This window comes from Hyperoodon ampullatus, assembly GCF_949752795.1.
Source record: "Hyperoodon ampullatus genome assembly, chromosome: 10".
Lineage (NCBI taxonomy): Eukaryota > Metazoa > Chordata > Mammalia > Artiodactyla > Ziphiidae > Hyperoodon > Hyperoodon ampullatus.
Genome location: NC_136923.1, coordinates 77,916,402 through 77,941,824, shown reverse-complemented (window position 1 = coordinate 77,941,824; position 25,423 = coordinate 77,916,402). Strand labels below are relative to the sequence as shown.

At 35.1% G+C, this 25,423-nt stretch overlaps 1 protein-coding gene across 1 annotated transcript in view; it reads right to left on the bottom strand.

Moving 5' to 3' along the window:
• The window catches only part of CD2AP (CD2 associated protein), a gene marked incomplete at its 5' end in the record, with an annotated part of 115,396 nt that overhangs the window by 27,575 nt on the left and 62,398 nt on the right, over positions 1-25,423 (bottom strand). The window contains 6 exon segments of the mRNA XM_079712652.1: positions 599-661; positions 1,812-1,848; positions 3,270-3,374; positions 5,968-6,062; positions 6,459-6,537; positions 8,698-8,885. Of these exon segments, the coding sequence (XP_079568778.1) occupies positions 599-661; positions 1,812-1,848; positions 3,270-3,374; positions 5,968-6,062; positions 6,459-6,537; positions 8,698-8,885 (567 nt within the window).

Genomic DNA, 25,423 nt, shown 5'->3' with positions numbered 1-25,423 from the left:
AAGTATTCTGCAACAGTATTCAAGTTTTTGCAAGAATATATACCCCAATCTACTAGATACAGCCACTGCAGATCTTTGTGTACAAAGAGAAGGAGGTGTTAACAATAACAAGTAATGTTTTTAAACAAAATACATATGGTGTGTTGGAATACGTTTCCAAGTTTATATGACAAATATATGCAGTGAAAATTAAATAATACATAAATAATAAATCACTTACATGTTTTAAGTAAGAACTCACTCTTATACCTAAGAAAAAATTTTAAATGTATTTCAACTTGGACACTATGAAAATAATAAGAGTATAACTGTTTAATGCTTAGTTTTCTTATACATTATTTGAAATAACATTAATACTACATCCTTACTGAGCTGATGGTGTAACTTTTTCATGAATGTAAACTGTTATCAGTTTGAGTAAAAATCTTAATTTCCTATTGATCTTGACAAACTCCCTCTTCAAAATCCCCAAGCATTACATAGTAAATAATGAACACTTGTTAAAAATCAGTGTGAATGACTCAGTGTGGAGATATGTTTTTCTTTACACTGACAATGAAAGGAATTATTTTTCTGAAAGTAGAAGAATCTGCCTCACCTTTTTCTTCAGGCTTTGTAGGAAAATACTTCTTCTCTGCACCTGTCAGCTCAGGCTTTGGAGCTGAGGGAAAAAAAAGGTTAATACATTAAAAAAAAAAAAAAAAAGTTTTAGAGCACAAAGATAATTATACTCCTAAAAAGCAAAGGTTTAAAAAATAACATCAGATGAAAATATGGTTTAAAAGAATGAACAATATACCAGAATCACTGAGCTCAATATATAATCCTGCACCTGCCACGATCACCTCAGTAAGTGATAGCTCTGTGGTCTCAGTTCCTTCCTGATCAAACAAAGGAGTTCACATCCCCTACAATACTGCTGTCCAGTAGAACTTTCTGTGATGATGGAAATATTCTGTTTTTGTGTGGTTCAATACTGTCCATTGAGACTTGAAATGCTGCTACTGCAACTACAGAATTAACTTTTTTATTTTATTTAATTTTAATTAATTTTAAAAGCCCAGTATGACTAGTGGCTAAAAAGGCTCCAATACCAACTTCCATAAAAATTACTTTTAACTTATCCTTGCTCTCAGATAAGGTTAGCAAACACAAAGCTGAAACTATGGAGGAGGGAAGGACTTGCATTATTCTAAAAAAGGAGTAAATCTTTCAAGGAAAAAAAAATTGGACAGCACATTTAAAAATCAGAAATTAAGGGCTAAAACTTATAGAAATAGAGTCAGATTACAAAACTCTACCTCTGGAAAACTCTTCTAGGTACTCCATCATTTATTCCACTGCTTAAAAAGGAAAAACTAAACTCTTCTAGTTTGTTTAAGCCTTATCACACTCTCTGAAGGAAGAGTATATAAAAAAATCAGTATTTGTTTGCGGCATTAAAAAATGGATTGCATCTGAAAAGGTAGAATAACTTATTAACCAGGTAAATTATTGTCTTCTTTTTTAATATATTGTTTTCTATAGATTTAAGTTTAGTCAATTTTCTTAACTCAAAATGCCATATAACAAAAATATCCAAATTATTTTCAAGATTCCTATTTTATACAGTTTGTACTTTAAAAAAAATACTGACAGATATTAATACACGTGAACATTCAATTTTTATATATTTTTAAAAATTATATATAGCACCATAATATTTAATTTTTGCTAAAAGAAAATAAATGATTTACAGGAGACCCAATTTCACCATTTTAGAACTTAAAAATATGAAAAATAGCCATCTGAATAATCTGTTTTGTACTTACCTGGACCCTTCGCAGGTGGTGGTGGTTTCTTTGGTTTCTATTAAAATAATAATTGTGAAAACAGTAAAACACTTACATATTAAATATTTATAGTTAAAGTAAACTCTGATCGTAAATGATCTAAGTTACATAAACATCTCTCCTCATCCCATCCCTGTCAAAAATTATAAAATTATAAGATTCAAACAACTCCACAAAAGGTCACAGATGAAAAATATATTCTATTAGAACAAATGCCTCTTTGATCAAAATTCAAATATTTCAAAAATATCACTGAGTTAGATAAATTAAAAAACATCTTAATGATGAGCAAAAATATTCTCTCCTGCCTCCCCTATTTTAAAATTCCTATGCACCATTTTACCACTCTTTAACAGCTGAGGTTTTTTTTTGGGGGGGAGGAGGGGTGGCAGGGAAAGGGAGAGAGAAAGAGACTTCGTTTAAAAAGAATAGGAGTAGCTAATAAATATATCTAGCTTTCACCCTTGGTTATTCAGAACTCTCAAAAAGAAGATTAAAGGCAAAGGTCTGTTTTTCAGTTTATTAAAATTCTCTTGGGTTTATAAACATTCACTCATTTTTGCCTTAAGAAACTTGAGACACATTTCTAAGTAAGTGAATTTGGTTTTTCCAAATTAAAAAATAACTGATAATCAATATTGCATAAACACCTAATAAAAACCAAAAAAAGAAAATGTGTTCATTAACAAGAGTATAAAAATAAAGTATACCCAAAGGTTGTTGAATTAATACTGAATGAAATCTAGCAAAGGAAGAATCTCAGACAGTGTAAGCCTTCATACATTATCCTCTTGTAATTTACTTTAAATGAAAGACTGCAAAGGTTAGAGATTTCTACACTGACTTAAATCAAATACAGTAGACTGTCTTGCTGGGGTGTGTCTGTTCTCTGTATAACTCTTTCCCTCTAATTTAAAAACTCAATTAGATTCATCTCTCCATAGGTGATCAAGCTGTAGAAAAGCAAAAGATCACTGATGAATGACTCAGTCTCACTTTATTCACTGTGAGACGTGAGATAGATACATTAAATCCTGTAAGGAGGCAAAGCCTTCTTCTCACTCTCCCAAAAATGCAGTGACAGAGTAATAGTAATCAATAGTACCTTAAAATAAAAATTTTCAACAAAATTAAATAAAAATATAATTTTTCTTACAGTCAAGTGCTAATTTGTCTAAATAGTATGGGCAGCCTTTTTTCTTTTAATTATAATAAAGTCTAAGTTAATTTTTAGTTAGGGGGAAAGGAAAACAGGAATAAAGCACAGAAGTGATACATTGTTTTCTTTTACCATAATTCAGATAACTTTCACCTGATTATATAAATCTGAAATCCCCTCAGAAAATTATTCAGTTACTATGTAAAAAACTTGTTTTTTAAGAAATATTGGCAAAAGGTTTTTTAAATTATTATCATCACTGAAAAAGAAAAGCTTACAGGAAAGTCCTTATCCAGTTCATTTATCTGAACAGCAAAATTGTCTGGAAATACTCCTTCTTTACCATTAAGTTCACCCTTCCACCAGCCAGCTTCTCCAGTCTCCTAAACCGCAAAATGAAGAATAAAGATAATAGGGGTTATCTCTAAATAAGAAAAAAGTTAGCAACAAAATAGGAAAATACTGAATTCCATTGTGCTACAAGGAAAAATAAAGACCTAACAGACTTTGAGGTCCTCCTAAAAAAATATATTGCCCACACATTACTTTAAGTAGCAGTTATAAAATTAAGTTTAATTTCTTAATTAGTCAAATAATTTAAAAATTCAGGTGACTTCCCCAGTGGTTCAGTCGGTAAGATTCCATGCTTCCAATGCAGGGGGCCTGGGTTCAATCCTTGGTCAGGGAACTAGATCCCACAAGCATGCTGCAACTAAGAGTCTGCATGCCACAACTAAAGATCCCATGTGCCGCAATGAAGATCCTGCATGCTGCAACGAAGATCCCGTGTGCCACAACTAAGACCCAGGGCAGCCATAAATAAATAAATAAACAAACAAACAAATAATTTTTTTAAAAATTCAGTTTACAAGGGTAAAAAAGAGAGGGAAGAGAAAGGAAAAAGGAAAGGAAGTAGAAGAGGAGAGTGGTGACAGAATATAAATTTCCAAACTGTATCTTAACATTCTTTTCAACACTTTATACACCAAAAATTAATCACATTATTCATTTGCTTTAGAAGTTTACAGAATCTTCTACAATTCCTTCCAAATACCCTTCCATGAGAAATCAGTTGTTATCAATCCAATCTCCATGTGTATTAAAAATTACATGCACTGGGGGGGGACTGGTCAAGATGACAGAGTAAGCAGACCCTGAGCTCACCCTCTCCAAAATTAGAACTACTTACAGTAGAGCAACTATCAATGTGAATGACCAGCAGAAAACAATTTCCACAATTAAAGATATAAAGAAGGAACCACAATGAAACAGGCTGGAGGGGTAGAGAGACAGTATAATCAAGACCCACACCCCTGGGGAGGTCCTGCACAAAGGTCAGGATAATCACAACTGCAACACATAACAAGTGTTGGGGAAGATGTGGAGAAAAGAGAACCCTCGTGCATGATCCAGCAACTCTAATTCTTGGTATTTTTCCAAAAACAAAAACACTAATTCAAAAAGATATGCACCTTTATGTTCACGGCAGCATTCTTTACAATAGTCCAGATATGTAAGCAACTTAAATATCCATCAGCATCTTAAATAAAAATGTGTTTCATATATATATATATATATATATAAATATATATATAATGTACATTACCATGTATATATATATATGCATATATATGTTATATATATATATAATGTATATTACAATGTAATATGACTCTGCCACAAAAAAGAATAAAATGTTGCCATTTGTGGCAACATGCATGGACCTCAAGGGTATTATGCTAAGTGAAATAAGACAGAAAGACAAATACCATCTCACTTATACGTGGAATCTATAAAACAAAAGGAATGAGCAAACATAATAAAACAGAAACAGGCTCACAGATACAGAAAACATACCGGTGGTTGGCAGAGGAGAAGAGATTGGGAGGGATGAGTAAAAAAGGTGAGGGAGCTTAAGAGGTACAAATTTCCAGTTACAAAATAAATGAGTCACAGGGATGAAATGTACAACATTGGGAGCATAGTCAATAATATTGCAATAACTTTGGTGACAGATGGTAACTAGAAATAACAGATGTATAGAAATATCAAAACCACTATGTTGTACACTTGGAACTAACATAGTGTGGTAGGTCAATTATACTTCAGTGAAAAAACTTTTTTTTTTTTTGCAGTACACGGGCCTCTCACTGTTGTGGCCTCTCCCATTGCGGAGCACAGGCTCCAGACGCGCAGGCTCAGCGGCCATGGCTCACGCGCCCAGCCGCTCCACGGCATGTGGGATCTTCCCAGACCGGGGCACGAACTCGCGTCCCCTGCATCGGCAGGTGGACTCTCAACCACTGCGTCACCAGGGAAGCCCAAAAAACTTCTTTTAATTACATACACTAAACAATCTGTTAAGTCAATTTAAAACAATGGGAGAAATTTCAAAAATTACTTTAAAGGGATATAGCAAAAACAAATACTTTAATATTTCTCTATTACAGGACTCTGCCCACACCCCAATACTGTAGGGTTTTCTTTTTCCTTAATTCATTCCAAGTTATAAAACTACCTCATTCTTTGCAATAGCTGCATCATTTTCCATAGCATGACACTTCATAACCATTTATATATTGATGGACATTTAAGCTGTTTCCCTATTTTTCTTCTTTTTCTTTTTATATTACAAACACTACAACAGACATTAGATGGGGCAAAAAATGCAATGAGGTAAAATAGGAAATGAGAACAGAACCCTGGGGGAGCGGGGGGTGGTGTGGTTAGAGAAAAAACACAACTTGATGGTAAAAATAATTTCCAATACATCAATTATAACAAAGACAGACAATAAACATTTGCTTAAAAAACCTTTCTGATCACTTACTACGTGCCAGGTTCTCGGGTCACAGAAATAAACAAGACAAAGTCACAGCCCTTCCAGAGCTTACATTCTAGTGGGAATGCAAGACTACTGAAAAATATTTCTATGAATAAATTAAGTGATTCACTGAAAGCTGAGAAAAGTCTTACCTTACTTATCAACTGTATTATCTCCCCTTCTTTAAAAGTAAGTTCATCTTCATTAGTACCTGCATAGGCAAACAACGTTCTACAATATTCTTTAGCTAAAATGAAAAATGTAAATAATGAAGCTTCTATAAATTGGTTCTTTCAGCAAATACTTATTAAGCCTCTATTTTGTCTAAAGAAATGTACACTAGAAGCTTCTAGAGATGATTTCAATAATTTTGGCCAATACTATATGTTGAATTAAGCAACAATTTCATTAATCATTCATTCAAATAGTTACTACATGCCTATTATGTTCTAGGCACAGTTCTAACTGTATCAGATACATCAGTGTACAAAGCATACAAAAATCCTTGACCTCATGGTGCTTACATCTAGGAGGATTTAACACTCTGATGAAGTAGTACAATGTAACAAATGTCTTCAACAAATCTAATAATATATTTGAGCATGCTTCATTCCTAATATGAAAATTTCATTCAAACACTTACCTTTAATTTTACTTTCAGTGTCTGTTTTTGTTATCTCCACACTCTGAGTTTTGGATCCTAGTGACTGTGTGATTAAGGGCTAGAATAAAAAGGATGGTGTCAATTACTTTAAGTTAGAACAAAGCTAATAATGGTAAACAAAATTTCCATTAACAGTTATCTAGCTCCCCCTAATGGTACTTATAGCCAGGTTAGTAATGTGACTGGAAACTGCCATGAAAAAGATAAATATCTGAAAAGCTACTTAAATGATAGCCTAGAACATATAGTTTTTGAAACTCCCTATCTTAAGGATAATAAACATACTCTGATACCCATAATACTGTGATTTATTTTAGAACCTCTAAAATAAATAAAAATAGCATTTGAAAATTTACCATGTACCAATCTCTGAGCTAATAAGCACTTTAGATACATTGTAACTTAATCCTTAGAACAATCTGCATAAAGTAGGCACTATCATCCACTTCTTTCATGGGTTAGGAGGCAGTTAGGTAACTTGCCCACAATAAAAATAGTTTAGTAGTGGAGCCCAGATTTGAACCTAGAAAGTCTGACTCCAGAAGGTGGGCTCTTAAAACAACTGCATTAAACTTCCTTACAATGAGACAGAGTATAAAATAAAGTCTTTATACTTACTGCTGCTATCAGAATGAAAACATTTAGGTAATGTTACAACCCTTTGTAACAATATATAGTCTAGTAGGCAATTTTCCATTGTAATTGACTACAGTAAGTCCTTCATCTTGTACTAGTGTTTCCTTGAGTTCTGTCCTCAGAAGTAATACTACATTTGACCCTGGATTTCATTAGTTAAAAATCTGAACATACTGCTAATTTACCTATCATTGTGTGTTCTAGTTATCTTTTAAGATGCTCACTTTAATTTCTCCTAATTTTAACCATCATATCTTCCAATCTGGTCCTACAAACATAGCAAATGTGCTCCCTACTTTATCAATTCCTAGATCAGTGATCAAAGAAAGCCTTCCAAGGCCACCCTATACGGTAACCCTGAGACTACTCTCATTAACAACAACTCTTTAGTGGACATTAAAAATGGCAAATGAAAGATTACCGGTGTAATCATTAATCAAATAAAGTTATTCAATATAATCATAAGCTTCAGAGTTAGAAAGCGACCCCAGATCATGTAGCTTAATGGCCCTCATAATGCAGACATTGCTTCTAGACATTCCTAGCTATTACATGACTATACAGCACTATTCCAACAACAAGAACTCTAATCTTTACCTTTAAAACCAAGAATTAATTAATAATCTTAATGCCAGACAGTCACAGAGCTAGGAGAGGGCAGGACAGAAAGTACAAGTTCTCTTTCCTGAACCCAAATTATTATTACATGAGAAAATATGTAACAAGCTGGGAAAGGAAAAAAAATGTTGAAACTAACCATTTTAGGAGAAAACATCAGAATATATTTCACCAACCAAAACAGTCTTCTAAGTGAAATGTAACTAAAAAAGGCAAGTTAATACTAAAATATTTTAAAATCTTACGAGTTAAATAAGACATACAAATGAGCACTACAAGGGAAACAATGCTTTAAAAGTCAAGGGACAAGCCACCTATGTGAAGTACTCAATCTAATCTCTAAGGTGTTAACACTAGGAAGACTATATTCTAAAGATTGTAGCTATTTCCCCCACAAAATAGAAACTTAACAGTTTATTTTAAAATCTCTTATTAGTATGGTACATTCACTTTAATTTACTTCACAATGCCAGTGAAACACTAATAAAAAATAAAGTTCTCCATACATCTAGGGCTAGCAATTAGATTTCACCATTGCTGACAATCCAGAGTAAAGTTAAGCAGTGCCTAATTAACTTAATATCTCACTGAGAATTCACCTTAAAATGGCCCATTTTAAGCCTACTTCAAATTGAAAAGAAAAACATATAATTTTAGCTTTAAAAGGAAAACAAAAACTTGCCTTTTCTATTTTTACACTATGATAACTAAAAACTCTAAAGTTTCCACTAAGAAAAGTTTGTGTTAAATTTACCCCCCAAAATCCAATTTTATAAGAATCAAACATAAACATTAAAGTAAGTCATTTAAACTTGAAAACAGTTTCTCACAGTCTTTTCATTCATAATCTATTATTAGCAATCTCAAAAAAGAAAAGGTAACAGAGTTGCGAACTTTTACATTTTAAAAAATGGTTAATGAGAGAATGAATGGGGTTAATCTAAGGAAAGCTCATCATTACTACCTTCTCTGTTTTTTTCTCTTCTGTTTCACTACTGGATGTTCTTGTCCTAAGTTTCACAGAGCCTTCTTTAAATATATCTCCAAATCCAACTCCTCGGATTTTCTTTGGCTGTGTAACTGATCCAGGTGCAGTTTCGTTCCCATTTCCCGGAGAAGGTAAAGGTGAGGTAGACCCAGTCAAAACAGTTTCTGAAAGGATAATTTGTTTTTAAAGAATGACACCTAAAATCACAAAAACCTTGACATTCCCCTTCCACAGTATTTATATTCTATACCTCCTAATAAAAAATGGTATAAAAATAATAAAATGACTGAGTATTAAAATATCCCAAAGAATAGATGCACTTTATACATCTTATTCTTTGGGATATTTTTTTAAAATGTTGTTTAATACAATCTTAGGTATTCCTAATTAGTAAAATGCTAATCGGAAATCCAGGAGAGCATAGTATACCAGGTCCTTAAGAAGAGCATATCAAAATTTACAGCTCTTGCACAAACATGAAATAATGTAAGACAGAAACATTAAAGAGATAAAGTTAATCATTTTAAAAAGTTACATGACCCAAACTGATCAAAATTAGGGTGATTTTCTGAATATAAAAACTGGTAATATTAGCAAGTTTTTATTTTAAAAAGTCCACAGTTCAAGGCCTGTCATTTTAACTCAGGGATGAAGTAATTAATAATCGAAGAAAAAAGTTCTAGAGTAATCATCCAAGAAGATTCCAGAAACATTTCAGAATGAGGGCTGAGGGGTAGGGAAAAATACATGATTTCAGTTCATTTAATTAAGCAGTCTGTTGAAGTTTAATAGTTAAGAACAACAGAGGTAATAATAAAAATGGTAGTTACCATTTATTCAGGGCTTAATTTGTGCCAGCTATTTGTTGAGCACTATAAATGAATTATATCTAATTTACATAATCACCTACAGGCTTAACATTAAGCACTATTATTCTTCATTTTCAAAATAAGTAAAATGGGCAGTTATTCAGAACTTTCCCAAGGCCATACAAGTAGTAACAAAGCCAACATTTGAACTGAATTCCAGATGACCCCAAAACCAGTCCTAAATATTTTAACATAATGACTCAGACAACAAAAGCCTCTAATCACACATTTGAAACTATCTGAGAAGAAGTTAACAGAACAATTTTTATGAACTTAAGAAATGTAATGCTAACGAGTACAGTGATCTACCCTAACCACTTGCAACGTTAGCCCAAGCCACATATATTTTTGGTGATATATTTTTAAATAAATTTTACTCAAAGAAAGTTTACATACAATAAAACAAACCCATTTTAAATGGATATTACAATAATTTTTGACAAATGTATGCACCATGTAACCACAATAATCCAGATATAGAATATCCCTGTCACCCTGAAAAGGACACTTACACACGATCCCAGTCAATTCTTCCTACCCTCAAGTCTCAAGAAACTTCTGATCTTCATTCTGTCAGTATAGATATGTCCTTTATAAAAGTTTCATATAAATTAAACATATAGCACATAAGTCTTTTGTGTCTCCTTCTTTTGCTAAATATGTGTTCTATGCATCCACATGTCATTCCTTTTTATCACTAATAGGTATTCCATCAGACAGGTATATCACTATTTACCTACCATTAAGAACGTTAGCTGGTTCTTCATAGATGAACTTTATCCAATTTAGAAAGTTCCCTTCTGTTGCTGTTATGAAGAGTTTTTATTGTAAGTGTTGAATACGTAAAAATCCTTCTGCATCTACTGAGATGACCATATGGTTTTTCTCCTTTAAACTTTTTAATATGTTAGATTATATCAACTTTTGAATGCACAGAATAAACCGCATTAGTCATAATGTATTAACATTTACATATTTTGCTAGATTTGATGTGCTAATATTTTGTTGAGGATGTCTGTGTTTATCTTCATGAGATAAAAGTGTTATAATTCCTAAAGTCATACAGACCTAAGAAATCTGAAAGAATTTGTGGAAGATTAAATGCTTGACAGAATTCACGAGTGAAACCACATAGGGAATTTTCTTTGTGTGAAGATTTTTTTTAACATCTTTATTGGAGTATAATTTCTTTACAGTGTTGTGTTAGTTTCTGCTGTATAACAAAATGAATCAGCCATATGCATACGTATACCCCCATATCCCCTCCCTCAAATCCTCCTTATCCTACCCCTCTAGGTGGTCGCAAAGCACCGAGCTGATCTCCCTGTGCCATGCAGCTGCTTCCCGCTAGCTACCTATTTTACATTTGGTAGTGTGTATGTGTCACTGCTACTCTCTCACTTCATCCCAGCTTACCCTTCCGCCTCCCTGTGTCCTCAAGTTCATTCTCTACGTCTGTGTCTTTATTCCTATCCTGCCCCTAGATTCATCAGAACCATTTTTTTTAAGATTCCATATATATATTAGCATACGGTATTTGTTTTTCTCTTTCTGGACTTACTTCACTCTATATGACAGACTCTAGGTCCATCTACCTCCCTACAAATAACTAAATTTCGTTTCTTTTTATGGCTGAGTATATTCCATTGTATATATGTATCACATATTCTTTATCCATTCATCTGTTGATAGACACTTAGGTTGCTTCCATGTGCTGGCTATTGTAAATAGTGCTGCAAAGAACATTGTGGTACATGACTCTTTTTGAATTATGGTTTTCTCAGCGTATATGCACAGTAGTGGGATTGCGGGGTCATATGGTAGTTCTATTTTTAGTTTTTTAAGGAACCTCCATGTTGTTCTCCATAGTGGCTTTATCAATTTACATTCCCACCAACAGTACAAGAGGGTTCCCTTTTCTCCACACCTTCTCCAACATTTATTGTTTGTACATTTTTTGATGATAGCCATTCTGACCACTATGAGGTGATACCTCATTGTAGTTTTGATTTGCATTTCTCTAATGATTAGTGATGTTGACCATCTTTCCATGTGTTTATCGGCAATCTGTATATCTTCTTTAGAGAAATGTCTCTTTAGGTATTCTGCCCATTTTTGCATTGTATTGTTTGTTTTTTTGATATTGAGTTGCATGAGCTGCTTGTATATTTGAGATTAATCCTTTGTCAGTTGCTTTGTTTGCAAATATTTCCTCCCATTCTGAGGGGTTTTTTTCTGTCTTTTTATGGTGCCCTTTGCTGTGTAAAAGCTTTTAAGTTTCATTAGGTCCCATTTGCTTATTTTTGTTTTTATTTCCATTTCTCTAGGAGGTGGGTCAAAAAGGATCTTGCTGTGATTTATGTCATAGTGTGTTCTGCCTATGCTTTCCTCTCACAGTTTGACAGTGTCTGGCCTTACATTTAGGTCTTTAATCCATTTTGAGTTTATTTTTGTGTGTGGTGTTAGGGAGTGTTCCAATTTCATTCTTTTACATGTAGCTGTCCAGTTTTCTCAGCACCACTTACTGAAGAGGCTGCCTTTTCTCCGTTGTATATTCTTGCCTCCTTTATCAAAAATAAGGTGACCATATGTACATGGAGTTATCTCTGGGCTTTCTATCCTGTTCCACTGATCTATATTTCTGTTTCTGTGTCTTGATTACTGTAGCTTTGTAGTATAGTCTGAAGTCCAGGAGCCCGATTCCTCCAGTTCTATTTTTCTTTCTCAAGATTGTTTTGGCTATTAGGTGTCTTTTGTGTTTCCATACAAATTGTGAAATTTTTTGTTCTAATTCTGTGAAAAATGCCATTGGTAGTTTGATAGGGATTGCACTGAATCTGTAGATTGCTTTGGTTAGTACAGTCATTTTTACAATGTTGATTCTTCCAATCCAAGAACATGGTATATCTCTCCATCTGTTTGTATCATCTTCAATTTCTTTCATCAGTGTCTTATAGTTTTCTGCATACAGGTCTTTTGTCTCCTTAGGTAGGTTTATTCCTAGGTATTTTATTCTTTTTGTTGCAATGGTAAATGGGAGTGTTTCCTTAATTTCTCTTTCAGATTTTTCATCATTAGTGTATAGGAATGCAAGAGATTTCTGTGCAATAATTTTGTACCCTGCTACTTTACCAAATTCATTGATTAGCTCTAGTAGTTACCTGGTAGCATCTTTAGGATTCTCTATGAATAGTATCATGTCATCTGCAAACAGTGACAGCTTTACTTCTTTTCCGATTTGGTTTCCTATTATTTCTTTTTCTTCTCTGAGTGCTGTGGCTGAAACGTCCAAAACTATGTTGAATAATAGCGGTGAAAGTGGACAACCTTGTCTTGTTCCTGATCTTAGAGGAAATGGTTTCAGTTTTTCACCATTGAGAATGACGTTGGCTGTGGGTGTGTCATATAAGGCCTTTATTATGTTGAGGTAAGTTTTCTCTATGCCTACTTTCTGGAGAGTTTTTTATCATAAATGGGTATTGAATTTTGTCAAAAGCTTTTACTGCATCTATAGAGATTATCATATGATTTTTCTCTTTCAATTTGTTTATATGGTGTATCACATCGATTGATTTGCCTATATTGAAGAATCCTTGCATTCTTGGGATAAACCCCACTTGATCATGGTGTATGATCCTTTTAATGTGCTGTTGGATTCTGTTTGCTAGTATTTTGTTGAGGATTTTTGCATCTATGTTCATCAGAGATATTGGCCTGTAGTCTTCTTTTTATGTGACATCTTTGTCTGGTTTTGGTATCAGGGTGATGGTGGCCTCATAGAATGAGTTTGGGAGTGTTCCTCCCTCTGCTATATGTTGGAAGAGTTTGAGAAGGATAGGTGTTAGCTCTTCTCTAAATGCTTGATAGAATTCGCCTGTGAAGCCATCTGGTCCTGGGCTTTTGTTTGTTGGAAGATTTTTAATCACAGTTTCAATTTCAGTGCTTGTGATTGGTCTGTTTATATTTTCTATTTCTTCCTGGTTCAGTCTTGGAAGGTTGTGCTTTTCTAAGACTTTGTCCATTTCTTCCATGTTGTCCACTTTATTGGCATATTGGCTTGTAGTAATCTCTCATTATCCTTTGTATTTCTTCAGTGTCAGTTGTTACTTCTCCTTTTTCATTTCTAATTCTATTGCTTTGACTCTTCTCGCTTTTTTTCTTGGTGAATCTGGCTAATGGTTTATCAATTTTGTTTATCTTCTCAAAGAACCAGCTTTTAGTTTTATTGATCTTTGCTACTGTTTCCTTCATTTCTTTTTCATTTATTTCTGATCTGATCTTTATGATTTCTTTCCTTCTGCAACTTTGGGGTTTTTTGGTTCTTCTTTCTCTAATTGCTTTAGGTGTAAGGTTAGGTTATTTATTTGAGATGTTTCTTGTTTCTTGAGGTAGGATTGTATTGCTATAAACTTCCCTCTTAGAACTGCTTTTGCTGCATCCTACGGGTTTTGGGTCTTCGTGTTTTCATTGTCATTTGTTTCTAGGTATTTTTTAATTTCTTCTTTGATTTCTTCAGTGATCTCTTGGTTATTTAGTAGTGCATTGTTTAGCCTCCATGTGTTTGTATTTTTTTACAGATTTTTGCCTGTAATTGATATGTAGTCTCATATCATTGTGGTCAGAAAGGATACTTGATACAATTTCAATTTTCTTAAATTTACCAAGGCTTGATTAGTGACCCAAGATATAATCTATCCTGGAGAATGTTCCATGAGCACTTGAGAAGCAAGTGTATTCTGTTGTTTTTGGATGGAATGTCCTATAAACATCAATTAAGTCCATTTGTTTAATGTGTCTTTTAAAGCTTGTGTTTCCTTATTTATTTTCATTTTGGCTGATCTGTCCATTGGTGAAAGTGGGATGTTAAAGTCCCCTACTATTATTGTGTTACTGTCGATTTCCCCTTTTATGGCTGTTAGCATTTGCCTTATGTATGGAGGTGCTCCTATGTTGGGTGCGTAAGTATTTACAATTGTTATATCTTCTTCTTGGACTGACCCCTTGATCATCATGTAGTGTCCTTTTTTGTCTCTTGTAATATTCTTTATTTTAAAGTCTATTTTTTCTGATATGAGAATTGCTACTCCAGCTTTCTTTTGATTTCCATTTGCATGGAATATCTTTTTCCATCCCCTCACTTTCAGTCTGTATGTGTCCCTAGGTCTGAAGTGGGTCTCTTGTAGACAGCATTTGTACGGGTCTTGTTTTTGTATCCATTCAGCCAGTCTATGTCTCTTGGCTGGAGCATTTGATCCATTTACATTTAAGGTAATTATCAATATGTATGTTCCTATGACCATTTTCTTAATTTTGGGGGTTTGTTTTTGTAGGTCTTTTCCTTCTCTTGTGTTTCCTGCCTAGAGAAGTTCCTTTACCATTTGTTGTAAAGCTAGTTTGGTGGTACTGAATTCTCTTAACTTTTGCTTATCTGTAAATTTCTCCATTGAATCTTAACGAGATCTTTGCTGGGTAGAGTAATCTTGGTTGTAGGTTTTTCCCTTTCATCACTTTAAATATGTCCTGCCACTCCCTTCTGGTTTGCAGAGTTTCTGCTGAAAAATGAGCTGTTAACCTATGGGGTTTCCCTTGTTGCTTTTCCCTTGCTGCGTTTAAATTTTTTCTTTGTAATTAATTTTTGATAGTTTGATTACTGTGTGTCTCGGCATGTTTCTCTTTGGGTTTATCCTGTATGGTACTCTCTGTGCTTCCTGGACTTGATTATTTCCCTTCCCACGTTAGGGAAGTTTTCAACTATAATCTCTTCACATATTTTCTCAGACCCTTTTTTTTTCTCTTATTCTTCTGAGACCCCTATAATTTGAATGTTGGTGCATTTAGTTTTCCCAGAGGTCTCTGAAACTATCCTCAATTCTTTTCATTCTTTTTTTCTTTATTGTGCTCCCTGGTAGTTATTTCTACCATTTTATCTTCCAGCTCACTTATCCTTTCTTCTGCTTCAGTTATTCTGTTATTCATTCCTTCTAGAGTATTTTTAACTTCAGTAATTGTGTTGTTCACCACTGTTTGTTTGCTCTTTAGTTCTTCTAGATCCTTGTTAAATGTTTCTTGTATTTTCTCCATTCTCTTTCTGAGATTTTGGGTCATCTTTACTATCATTACTCTGAATTCTTTTTCAGGTAGGTTGCCTATTTTGTCTTCGTTTACTTGGTCTTGCAGGTTTTTACCTTGCTCCTTCGTCTGTAACATATTTTTCTGTCGTTTCATTTTTTTTTTGGATGGGTGGTGCTGTATTCCTATCTTACTGGTTGTTTGGCCTGAGACGTCCAGCACTGGAGTTTGCAGGCAGTTAGATAGAGATGGATCTTGGTGCTGAGATGAGGACCTCTGGGAGACCTCACTCCAATTGGTATTCCCTGGGATCTGAGGTTCTCTGTTAGTCCAGTGGTTTGGACTTGGAGCTCCCACCACAGGAGCTCGGGCCTGACCTCTGGCCTGGGAACCAAGATACTGCAAGCTTCGTTGTGCCGTTAAAAAAAAAAAAAAAAGGAAGAAAGTAAAAAAGGAGCAGTACAGTATCAAAGAATAAAAAACAATAAAATTAGAAAGATAAAAAATATATTAGGAAAAATAAAACTATAATTGAAACAACTGCAACAAGGTAAAATAAAACCACAGCAGAAAAAAGAAAAAAAGGTGGAAGGGGGGAGGGGAGAACAAGCCAAAAGGAGAGATCACCAGTCGCTGGGGTTTCCTCCCATACCCTTAGGTGTCTGTGGTCTACCACGGGTGCCTGGTAGGTGCCCTAGTTGTGAGGAGACGCGAATTCCACGTCCTCCTAGTATGCCATCTTGACTACACCTCCTGTGTGAAGATTTTTGATAATGAATTCAATTATGAATCAGCAGATGATTCTAAGGGGCAATTATCAGTTTGAGTATTTGATTATAGCCATAAAATAAAGTTTCTTTTAGATTTAGTGATTCTAAACTTTACTACAGTCATTAAAGCATATATCATTAAAATAAATGCATAGATATTTCAATTATCTAGTACTAATGGATAGGCTAATTGCTTTTGAACCCTAGAGTTAAAGCTTCTCCATCCATATCTCACCTCTTCCACTGTATATGCCCAGTTTCTTCACCTGTAAAATGGGATACTTCATAGGATTGTTATGAGAATTAAATCAGTTGATTCCTGTAAAGCACTTACAACAGTGCCTGGCTCAGGGCCTATTACTTTTAATAAATTTAAAGATGTATTATTGAAAACTATTCAAGTAGGAAAGAGCATGATCACATAGAAGGAGCAAAAAATAAAAGGGCAATGCAGACACTAGAAGGAAGAAAGCAGCTGGTCGGGGGAGAAGGCAGGGACAAAGGAGGAGAAAAGAACAAAAGAATGGAGAGAAAGGGTAAACAGAAGGTCTCATAATCAGACAAAACAGAAATCTTACCCTATATGGTATTTCTAATATTTTTATGCCAATGTTTTATCCATCAGAGATTGTCCTTATATTGCTAAGCTTTAAAAAAAATTATATTTGGATTTTATGTATGGCACTGTCAGTCATAAAACCTAACAGCAAATCTTCCTATTAAACCTAAAACTCTCCCTTCCTCCCTTTCTCATGAAATCTCTACAGCAAAAACTACTTGATGACTTGCACCTCCATATAAAATGACTTAAAACCATCAAGAGCCCCAAAATACAACTACTTTTTGAAAAAACAAACAAGAATCATTATGTGAACTGCACTGAGTGCTAAAGAAAAATAATATAAAGTAAGAAACCTGATGAAAATACAAAGCACTTAATGGAAGAAATCCAAGTTCACTATTAAAGTGAATGGGTCTTACATTAAGGTAAAACATGTAAACCAAGGAGAAGAACTTGGAATCTACTTTAGTTGCTGGCATAAATTCCCCCTCTTTTTACTCCAGAGAATATCTTTCACCATCATTCAAAGATTTTTATAATACTCCTACATTTCCTAAGAAAATGTTGTGTTTGTGTGTTATGGACTTAAAATCTGTATTCCTTAGTTCCTAAAAAGAATCATTTAGAAAGAGCATCTGGCTCTAACAACAACTTGTAAAGACTCATATAACATATTACCAGTAAAAGCACTGAAGCCCCAGTACATTCTTCCTTACAAAGCTGCTCACCAGGAGAAGGAGTTCAAGGTGAAAGCTAATGTGAGATTAGACACCAAAGTAAATTGTGTACCATTTTAACTCCTGGAGACTAGGCTGCAGGTCACCAAATTTCTATCCACCACCTTTGGCGCACCCAGGGTCCATCACCATTCTACAAGGATCCTGTGCCCCACTAGCAATAAGCATCATCTTCCTTTTCAGAGCCTGAATAATGAAATAAAACCTCAGATTGACTCCTCCGAATAGAATGAACATAAGACACGAGAACTCCTGAAGAACAATCTATCAGAGTTTCTTAAACATTTTGTGCAATGTATCCCTCTAGTAGCCCGGTAAAGCCCAGAGGGATACATGGCTCAAAACATTTAACAATCCCTGTTGGGACCTTTTAATCTCCTCAAAATTCTGACCTCTTCACTCTGCACCTCATTCTTCGCTTCTCTCCTTTCTTATAGAAGAAATTAAAAGTCAGATTATCTCACCCTCAGCTTCTGGACACTAACTCTGAAGTACCTCCAGTAAATTGAAACTAATCATGATACCTATAATGTAAATCTCATTTCCTCCCACCTCCTGGGTAAATCCTGTTCTGCTGATAAATCCCATTCTTCTGAATTTGCATCTTCAGCTTCTCCCTCTCTACTTGTCCTCTGCCATTAGCATTTGAAAATGATCAAGACTTTTCCTTCTTAGGAAAAGAAGGAAAACATTCTGGAGTATATGTTGCTACACTGCTTCACACTTACCAACCACCTCTCTTCACTGCTTTTGTCCAGGTCATTAGTGATTTCTTCAACCCTAAATCAGGATTACATTTTATTTCTTACCTTACTTATCTTATTTAACCTTGCAGCAGCATCTGACACTACTGTCCATGTCCTCCCTGAAACACTCCCTTCCCATGATGACCACTCACTCACAGGTTGCCTCCTGGCTCTCTCTGTGCCTTCTTGGTCTTCTTTTTAGTTACTCTGTCTTGGCCTAGACCATAAATGTTGCTACGTAGGATTCTATCTTAGGCTGTATTCCTTTTTCACCCTAGACATTCTCCCTAGGTAATCTCATCCAACTCCATGGTTTCTTGTACCACCTAACATATTTTCAAGCCTCAATTTTGGACATCCACCCCAAATTTCTTTTCAAGGTTTCAGACACACACATACAACTGACTACAAATATCTTCACTTGTATGCCCTGACACCCCCACAGGACTCAAAGTCAACATCTCCAAAAGTGAATTCATCATCTTCTCCCAAAACTTATCCCTTCTCTGCAAATGACATCATCTACCCAGCCTACTGACCAAAGATCTGGTAGCCATTGACTTTTCTTTCTCAGTCATTCCCCATCATCCCATCATCACAAGGTGCAGTTCTTTATACCGCCTATTTAGCACAGGAATGCTACCCATGTTTCTCCATTCCCATGATCACTCCTCTAGTTTAGGTTAATACTATTTTTACCTAAATTATCAAAACATTCTCAACTGGTCTTGCTACCCCAATCTTATTCTCCTCCAATCCACTCTTGACACTGCAACGAAACCACTCTATCTAAAAGGTAATCTGGGGCTTCCCTGGTGGCACAGTGGTTGAGAATCTGTCTGCCAATGCAGGGGACATGGGTTCGAGCCCTGGTCCAGGAAGATGCCACAAGCCCCAGAGCAACTAAGCCTGAGTGCCACAACTACTGAGCCTGCACTCCAGAGCCCATGAGCCACAACTACTGAGCCCACATGTCTAGAGCCCATGCGCCACAAAAAAAGAAGCCACCGCAATGAGAAGCCTGCCCACTGAAACGAAGAATAGCCCCCGCTCGCCACAACTAGAGAAAAGCCCATGCACAGCAACAAAGACCCAAAGCAGCCAAAAAATAAATAAATAAAATAAATTTATATAAATAAATAAATAAATAAATAAAGTAATCTGATCATTTCTCTCCCCTCTAAGGCTTCTCTGTGACTTGACTACCAGTCCTGTAATGCCTTCTTAAGCCTGACCCAACAATTTCTCTAGCCTCAAAACTTACCATATCCAACTATACACTCTATAATCCCTCTGAATTGAATCTCTTTCAGGATCTTGAAACTGCTCTGCTCATTCTTTACCCTGTGCCACAAACCTGCCTAGGGATTTCCTACCCATTCTGAGATCTCAATCTTTAACTTCCTATGGGGCGCATTCCCTTACATCCTTCCCAGTCTGAGTTAGCTCTTTACACATCTATAGCACCCTGAATCTTCCTGCCACAAATATTTCTCATGCTGAATTATAATCACTTGTCTAATATTCTTTTCTTTCTCCATGGACCAAAAGCTTCAAACATGGGGAATAATCATGACTATGTTGCTCATCACTGTATTCCCATAAACATGCACAATATGCTCAAAAATAAGCACTCAACATACTGAATGAACAAACATATGAATGTTGAATTCACTAAGTAATAGTATTTATACTTAGAATTTCCCTTCACTCACTTCAACTTTTAAATTTCAGATCTGGGAATGCACTGAGTCCATGGGAAATGCCATCGAACCCACATATTACTGCTCATATTTCTCACAGGGGTGAAAGTACATGAAAAGACAGTTCTACAGCCATGACTGACATGCAAACAAATGAGCTAAAACAGTGAAACTGCCTAACAGCCTCACCCCCATATGTTAAATAAAATAGTAAAGTAAAAAGATCAGAAAAAGAGAATTCCAGTTGTGATTTTACCACTCAGTGGTTAAATAATCTGAGTTATAATTTCTTCACCTTTAAAGTGGACGTGACACTAACTTCAAAAATTATGAGGATTTAACATGACAAAGTATTTGAAAAGTTCTCTGTACACCTAAAACCACTATGCATTCATTCATCCACTGAGCAACACTGTGACACTGTTTTAGAAACTAGGTATGCAGCAGTGAACAAAATATATATTCTAATGTGGGGGTAGACAGACAATAAGAAAATAAATAAGAAATAGTAACAAATGTATCAAAGAAGATAAGGGAATTAAAGAACGGAAGATAGAAGCTTTTTGCTGTTTTATTTACAGAGCTATTAGGAAAGGCCTCACTGAAAAAGTGATTTCTGAGGAGAATCCTGAAATCAAACTGAAAACCATTAAGGATATCTCAAAGAACATTCAGGGCAAATGTATACAGCAAGTACAAAGGCTGTGAGACAGAAATGTTCCTGACATCTTTAAAAACAGTAAGAAGACTAATGAGAACAAAGGGGATGGTTGAGTAGGAGATAAAGTCAGAGAGGCGGGGGTAGACATTTGGTGGTGCCAGATCTTGGAGGGTTCTATAGCCAATTTAAGAAGACTTTGGCTTTTACTCTAAGTAAAATGGACAGCTACTGGAGGGTAAGCACTTTAACATTCAGTAGGGAGGTAATGGCAAATAACAGACTATTGCAATTATACCAGAAAAGATAACTTACACCAGGGTAGCAGCTGTTGAGGTGGTAAAAGAAAACAGATTCTGTACACTTATTTAGTAGGTGACAAAGTCTGTTACTGAATCAAGTATAGAGTGTGGTATTATAAAGAAGAGTAAAGGTGAATCCAATTCTTTGGTCTAAGTAAAAGAAGGATGGAGTTGCCATTAGCTCAGATGAAGAAGACTGTACAGAGCAAATTTGGGTACAGAGAAAAAAAGATCAGTTTTTTGGGTTTTTTTTCCGGTACGCGGGCCTCTCACTGTTGTGGCCTCTCCCACTGCGGAGCACAGGCTCCGGACGCACAGGCTCAGCAGCCATGGCTCATGGGCCCAGCCGCCCCGCGGCATGTGGGATCTTCCCAGACCGGGGCACAAACCCGTGGCCCCTGCATCGGCAGGCGGACTCTCAACCACTGTGCCACCAGGGAAGCCCAAGAAGATCAGTTTTGACCATCTTAGTTCAAGATGCCTATTTAGACATCAAAATGGAAATTAAAAAAAAAAAATTATTTATTTATTTTTGGCTGTGTTGGGTCTTCGTTGCTGCGAGCAGGTTTCTCTGTTTGCGGTGAGCAGGGGCTACTCTTCGATGCGGTGCACGGGCTTCTCATTGTGGTGGCTTCTCTTTGTTGCAGAGCACGGGCTCTGGCACACAGGCTTTAGTAGTTGTGGTGCGCGGGCTCAGTAGTTGTGGCGCACCGGCTTAGTTGCTCCATGGCATGTGGGATCTTCCCGGATCAGGGCTTGAACCCGTGTCCCCCACATTGGCAGGCGGATTCTTAACCACTGCACCACCAGCGAAGTCCCAAAATGGAGATTTTTATAGGCTTAATGTGGGGAGAAGACTTAACAAGGGATAAAATACAAGTAGATATAGTCACTGGCTTTATTAAAAAGAAGGAAAATTGAAAGCAAGTCCTACTTAGGAAATAAGTGGAATCTGAAAGGTGACAAAAAGACACCCTAAACAAGAAAGGCTAAGAATATTTGACAAAATGAAAGGGTAGTCATTTCATTATAAAAACAGAAACATCACACTTCCCTAGAGAAGCAAAGCTTTTCCTGAAATTGACTACTAAAAAGATACTAATCTTGAGATTTTATATAGAAACCACTGAGTAATAGAATAGATTATAAGTTTACCACATTCCTAAATATAATAGGGGCTTTTTAAAATAGCTTTTATAGCACCGTTCTTCAATGAAAACTGAGGGCATAAAAATAAATTACCCTAAGGCTCAGGTAATACTGTCAATCTACTGTCTAGAGTCAGAACTATCTTCTTAGCAGTAATAGCTAGAATTTAACTGGTCAAACCATGAACATCATCCTATATACTTCAGTTTATTTATTAAAAAAAGAGAAGAGCTCTACTAAATGTAAAGGAGTGTAAGAAGAAACTATGTAAAATAAACAAATGCATAGCATTCTAATACTATAAGCAAAAAACAAATTAAAAAATTTATTATGTACAGTTGGTAATTCTTATAACAGTTACCAGAAACATACACCATTTTACTGAGTAAAAAAAGACTATCAAAACACCAGTTATACGTAGAAGATGTTATATTTTGTTAGGACACAGGAATAGTGGACATGAATTCTCTAAGTCATAATGCATAAGATATCAAACTCTTAAATTAAAACTTAAAGGACTCTATGCCTTTATCACTAAAGTTCTAAAGACCTTATAAAGCACTCACTTCATCAATATGCAAAAACTTTCTGCCTAAAAATTAGAGTTAAAAAAAAAAAGGAATTACAGTGTACTTCAACCACTGACTTCCCACCCCATAATTACAAAGCTCCACATTTAGAATGCACTGCTATTGGAAAGGGGTTAAGCAAGTAAAGAAGTACATTTTTAACAGATATGATTCTGTAAGGTTACTAAAATTAAAAGAAGGCTGAATACTGCAAGGAATGCCCAAAGTATTTATAATTATGAAAGTAATGAACTACATCCAAATTTAAATGTCTTTTGCTAGTGGCTCCATATGGACTTTAAATTTTGTACATATTTTAAGGGCTCAGTTTACAAGGCATCATAAAGATGATAGAAATGTCCTGTACATTTATTGTGGTAGTGGTTTTCATGGATGTATACAGTTGCCAAAATCATCAAATTGTGTATTTTACATATACACAGTTTACTGTATGTAAATTATATTTCAATAAGGTTAATTTTTTTTAATGTCACAGAAACTAGTTTGAAGGCTCTCTCACTGGCCAAACCTGGCAGTATCAAAATAAATAATAATGGCAATAATAGATTAATACCTAGTGAATAAAAAAGAAACAACTGATGAGTCCACGCTGATTTAAAAAAAAAAAACAAAACTAGGGAGAAAGCAAAATTCTTCTCTATAGAAGAATGTCAAATAATAAACAGATGGGATGATGGAATTAGAAAATCATCATTTTGCAACTATCACAGTAATAACTGATTCAGGCAAAATTTAGCTGTGGATGCTTTAACTGCTGAGTGAAAGTCTGATGAGGAATAAGATACTTACATAGTCTCAAAGTACCTCCCCACATGACACTTATCAATTAGAAGGAAAAAAACAGTAAACTTACAGTAGCAGCACAGCTTTAACCAAGTAATCAAATTTAATATCACCAATAATAAAAGACACAAAGCACATGTGTCCTCCATACAATACAATGAGACATCATCATTCTGTAGCCCTATCAGTAAAATATAACCTGAAACTATTCATGAAGAATCAGAAGAAAAATCCAAACTGGGATCCATTATACAAAATAACCAGCCTGAACTCTTTAAAAATGTCAAGGTCAAGAAAAACAGAGAAAGGTTGGGGATCTATTCTAAACAAAAGAAGCTTAAACAAATTCTCTGCATGGTCTTGTCTAGGAGAAAAAAATAGCTATGTAAAGTATACTAGAACAATTAAGAATTCTGTATATGGACTGTGAATTAAACAGTATTGGTAATATTAAATATCTTGATTTTGATAACTGTACTGTAGTTATAAGAGACTGCCCTTGTTCTTAGGAAATACACACTGAAGTACTTAAAGGTAAAGGAAAAAAAGACCCCCAGATTTTTAAATAGAAATTGAGTAATAAATTAGCAAATGAGGCAAAATGTTAACAATTGGTGGTGAATCTGGATGAAGGGTATATGGGACCTCTCTATTTTTGCAATGTTGCTCCAAGTTAAAAAAAAAAGAGTTTCAAAAAAAAAAAATCACTGTACTGCAGTTTAAAGGATGGACCCATAAAGTGAGAGGTAGTGAGCAAAAGTACACAGGAATGAGATCAGAAACAGAAAATTCTTAGCAGTCTTGAGTCTTCTAAGAATATGTATGTAGAATAATATTAAGTGGTAATTTCTAAAAGTTTTAGGTTTCTCTGTTACAGAATGAGGGGGTGGTACTAGGACTTCGTAGCTCTAAACCTAGATGTCTGTGAGCTTGCTCTATCATTTCATGCCCTATTCTACCATTTCATTACTTGACTTTTTTCAAAGCTCAACACTTTCTTGAGAAGAAGGAGAAAAAAACTGCATAAATCTTTCATGTGCAAACAAACCATAATTATGGATGAGGATAAAAATTTCAGAGAACGTTGTTAATAAGGTTTAAAATGGAAGAACTAAAACTGCATCACAGAAACTTTAGGAATTACCTCAACAATGATTTCTAGATACCTTTTATAAATTACGTTTAATATTACCATCTATTAAATGTAAAATTATTTAATTTTTTTCTCTAAAATTTATTCCCTCACCATTGAGGACAGTGAGGCTTACAAATGCATTTCCTACACATAACAACCTTATAATGCTTTCCTACTTAATTTTAAAATACTGAAGGTACTGAAAAAAAGAAGCAAAAGAAACTAGGTTCAAAACAATCTGCAATGTTGCAAGCATTATGCTTAGAAACTATCTTGCTAGTTCACAGAACAGTCCTCTTAGGTAAAAATTATTATTCCCATTTTGCACACTAAGAAACTACAGTTAAGCAAAGATGACCAAACCACACTCCCTCATGGAGCCCAACATCCTAGATAGATTAAAAACCAGAAGTGTCCACTGGAATGCAATATGAAGTACTAGGTACAGAAGCAGTCTGGACAACCTTAAGACTTCATCTCATTGTTTTGAATGACATATAGTTGCTATGGTCTGCAAATTTGTGTCCCTGCGAAATTCCTATGTTGAAATCCTAACCCCACAAATTAAGAGGTGGGGCTTTTGAGAGGTGATTAGGTCATGAGGGCAGAACCCTCAGGGATGGGATTAG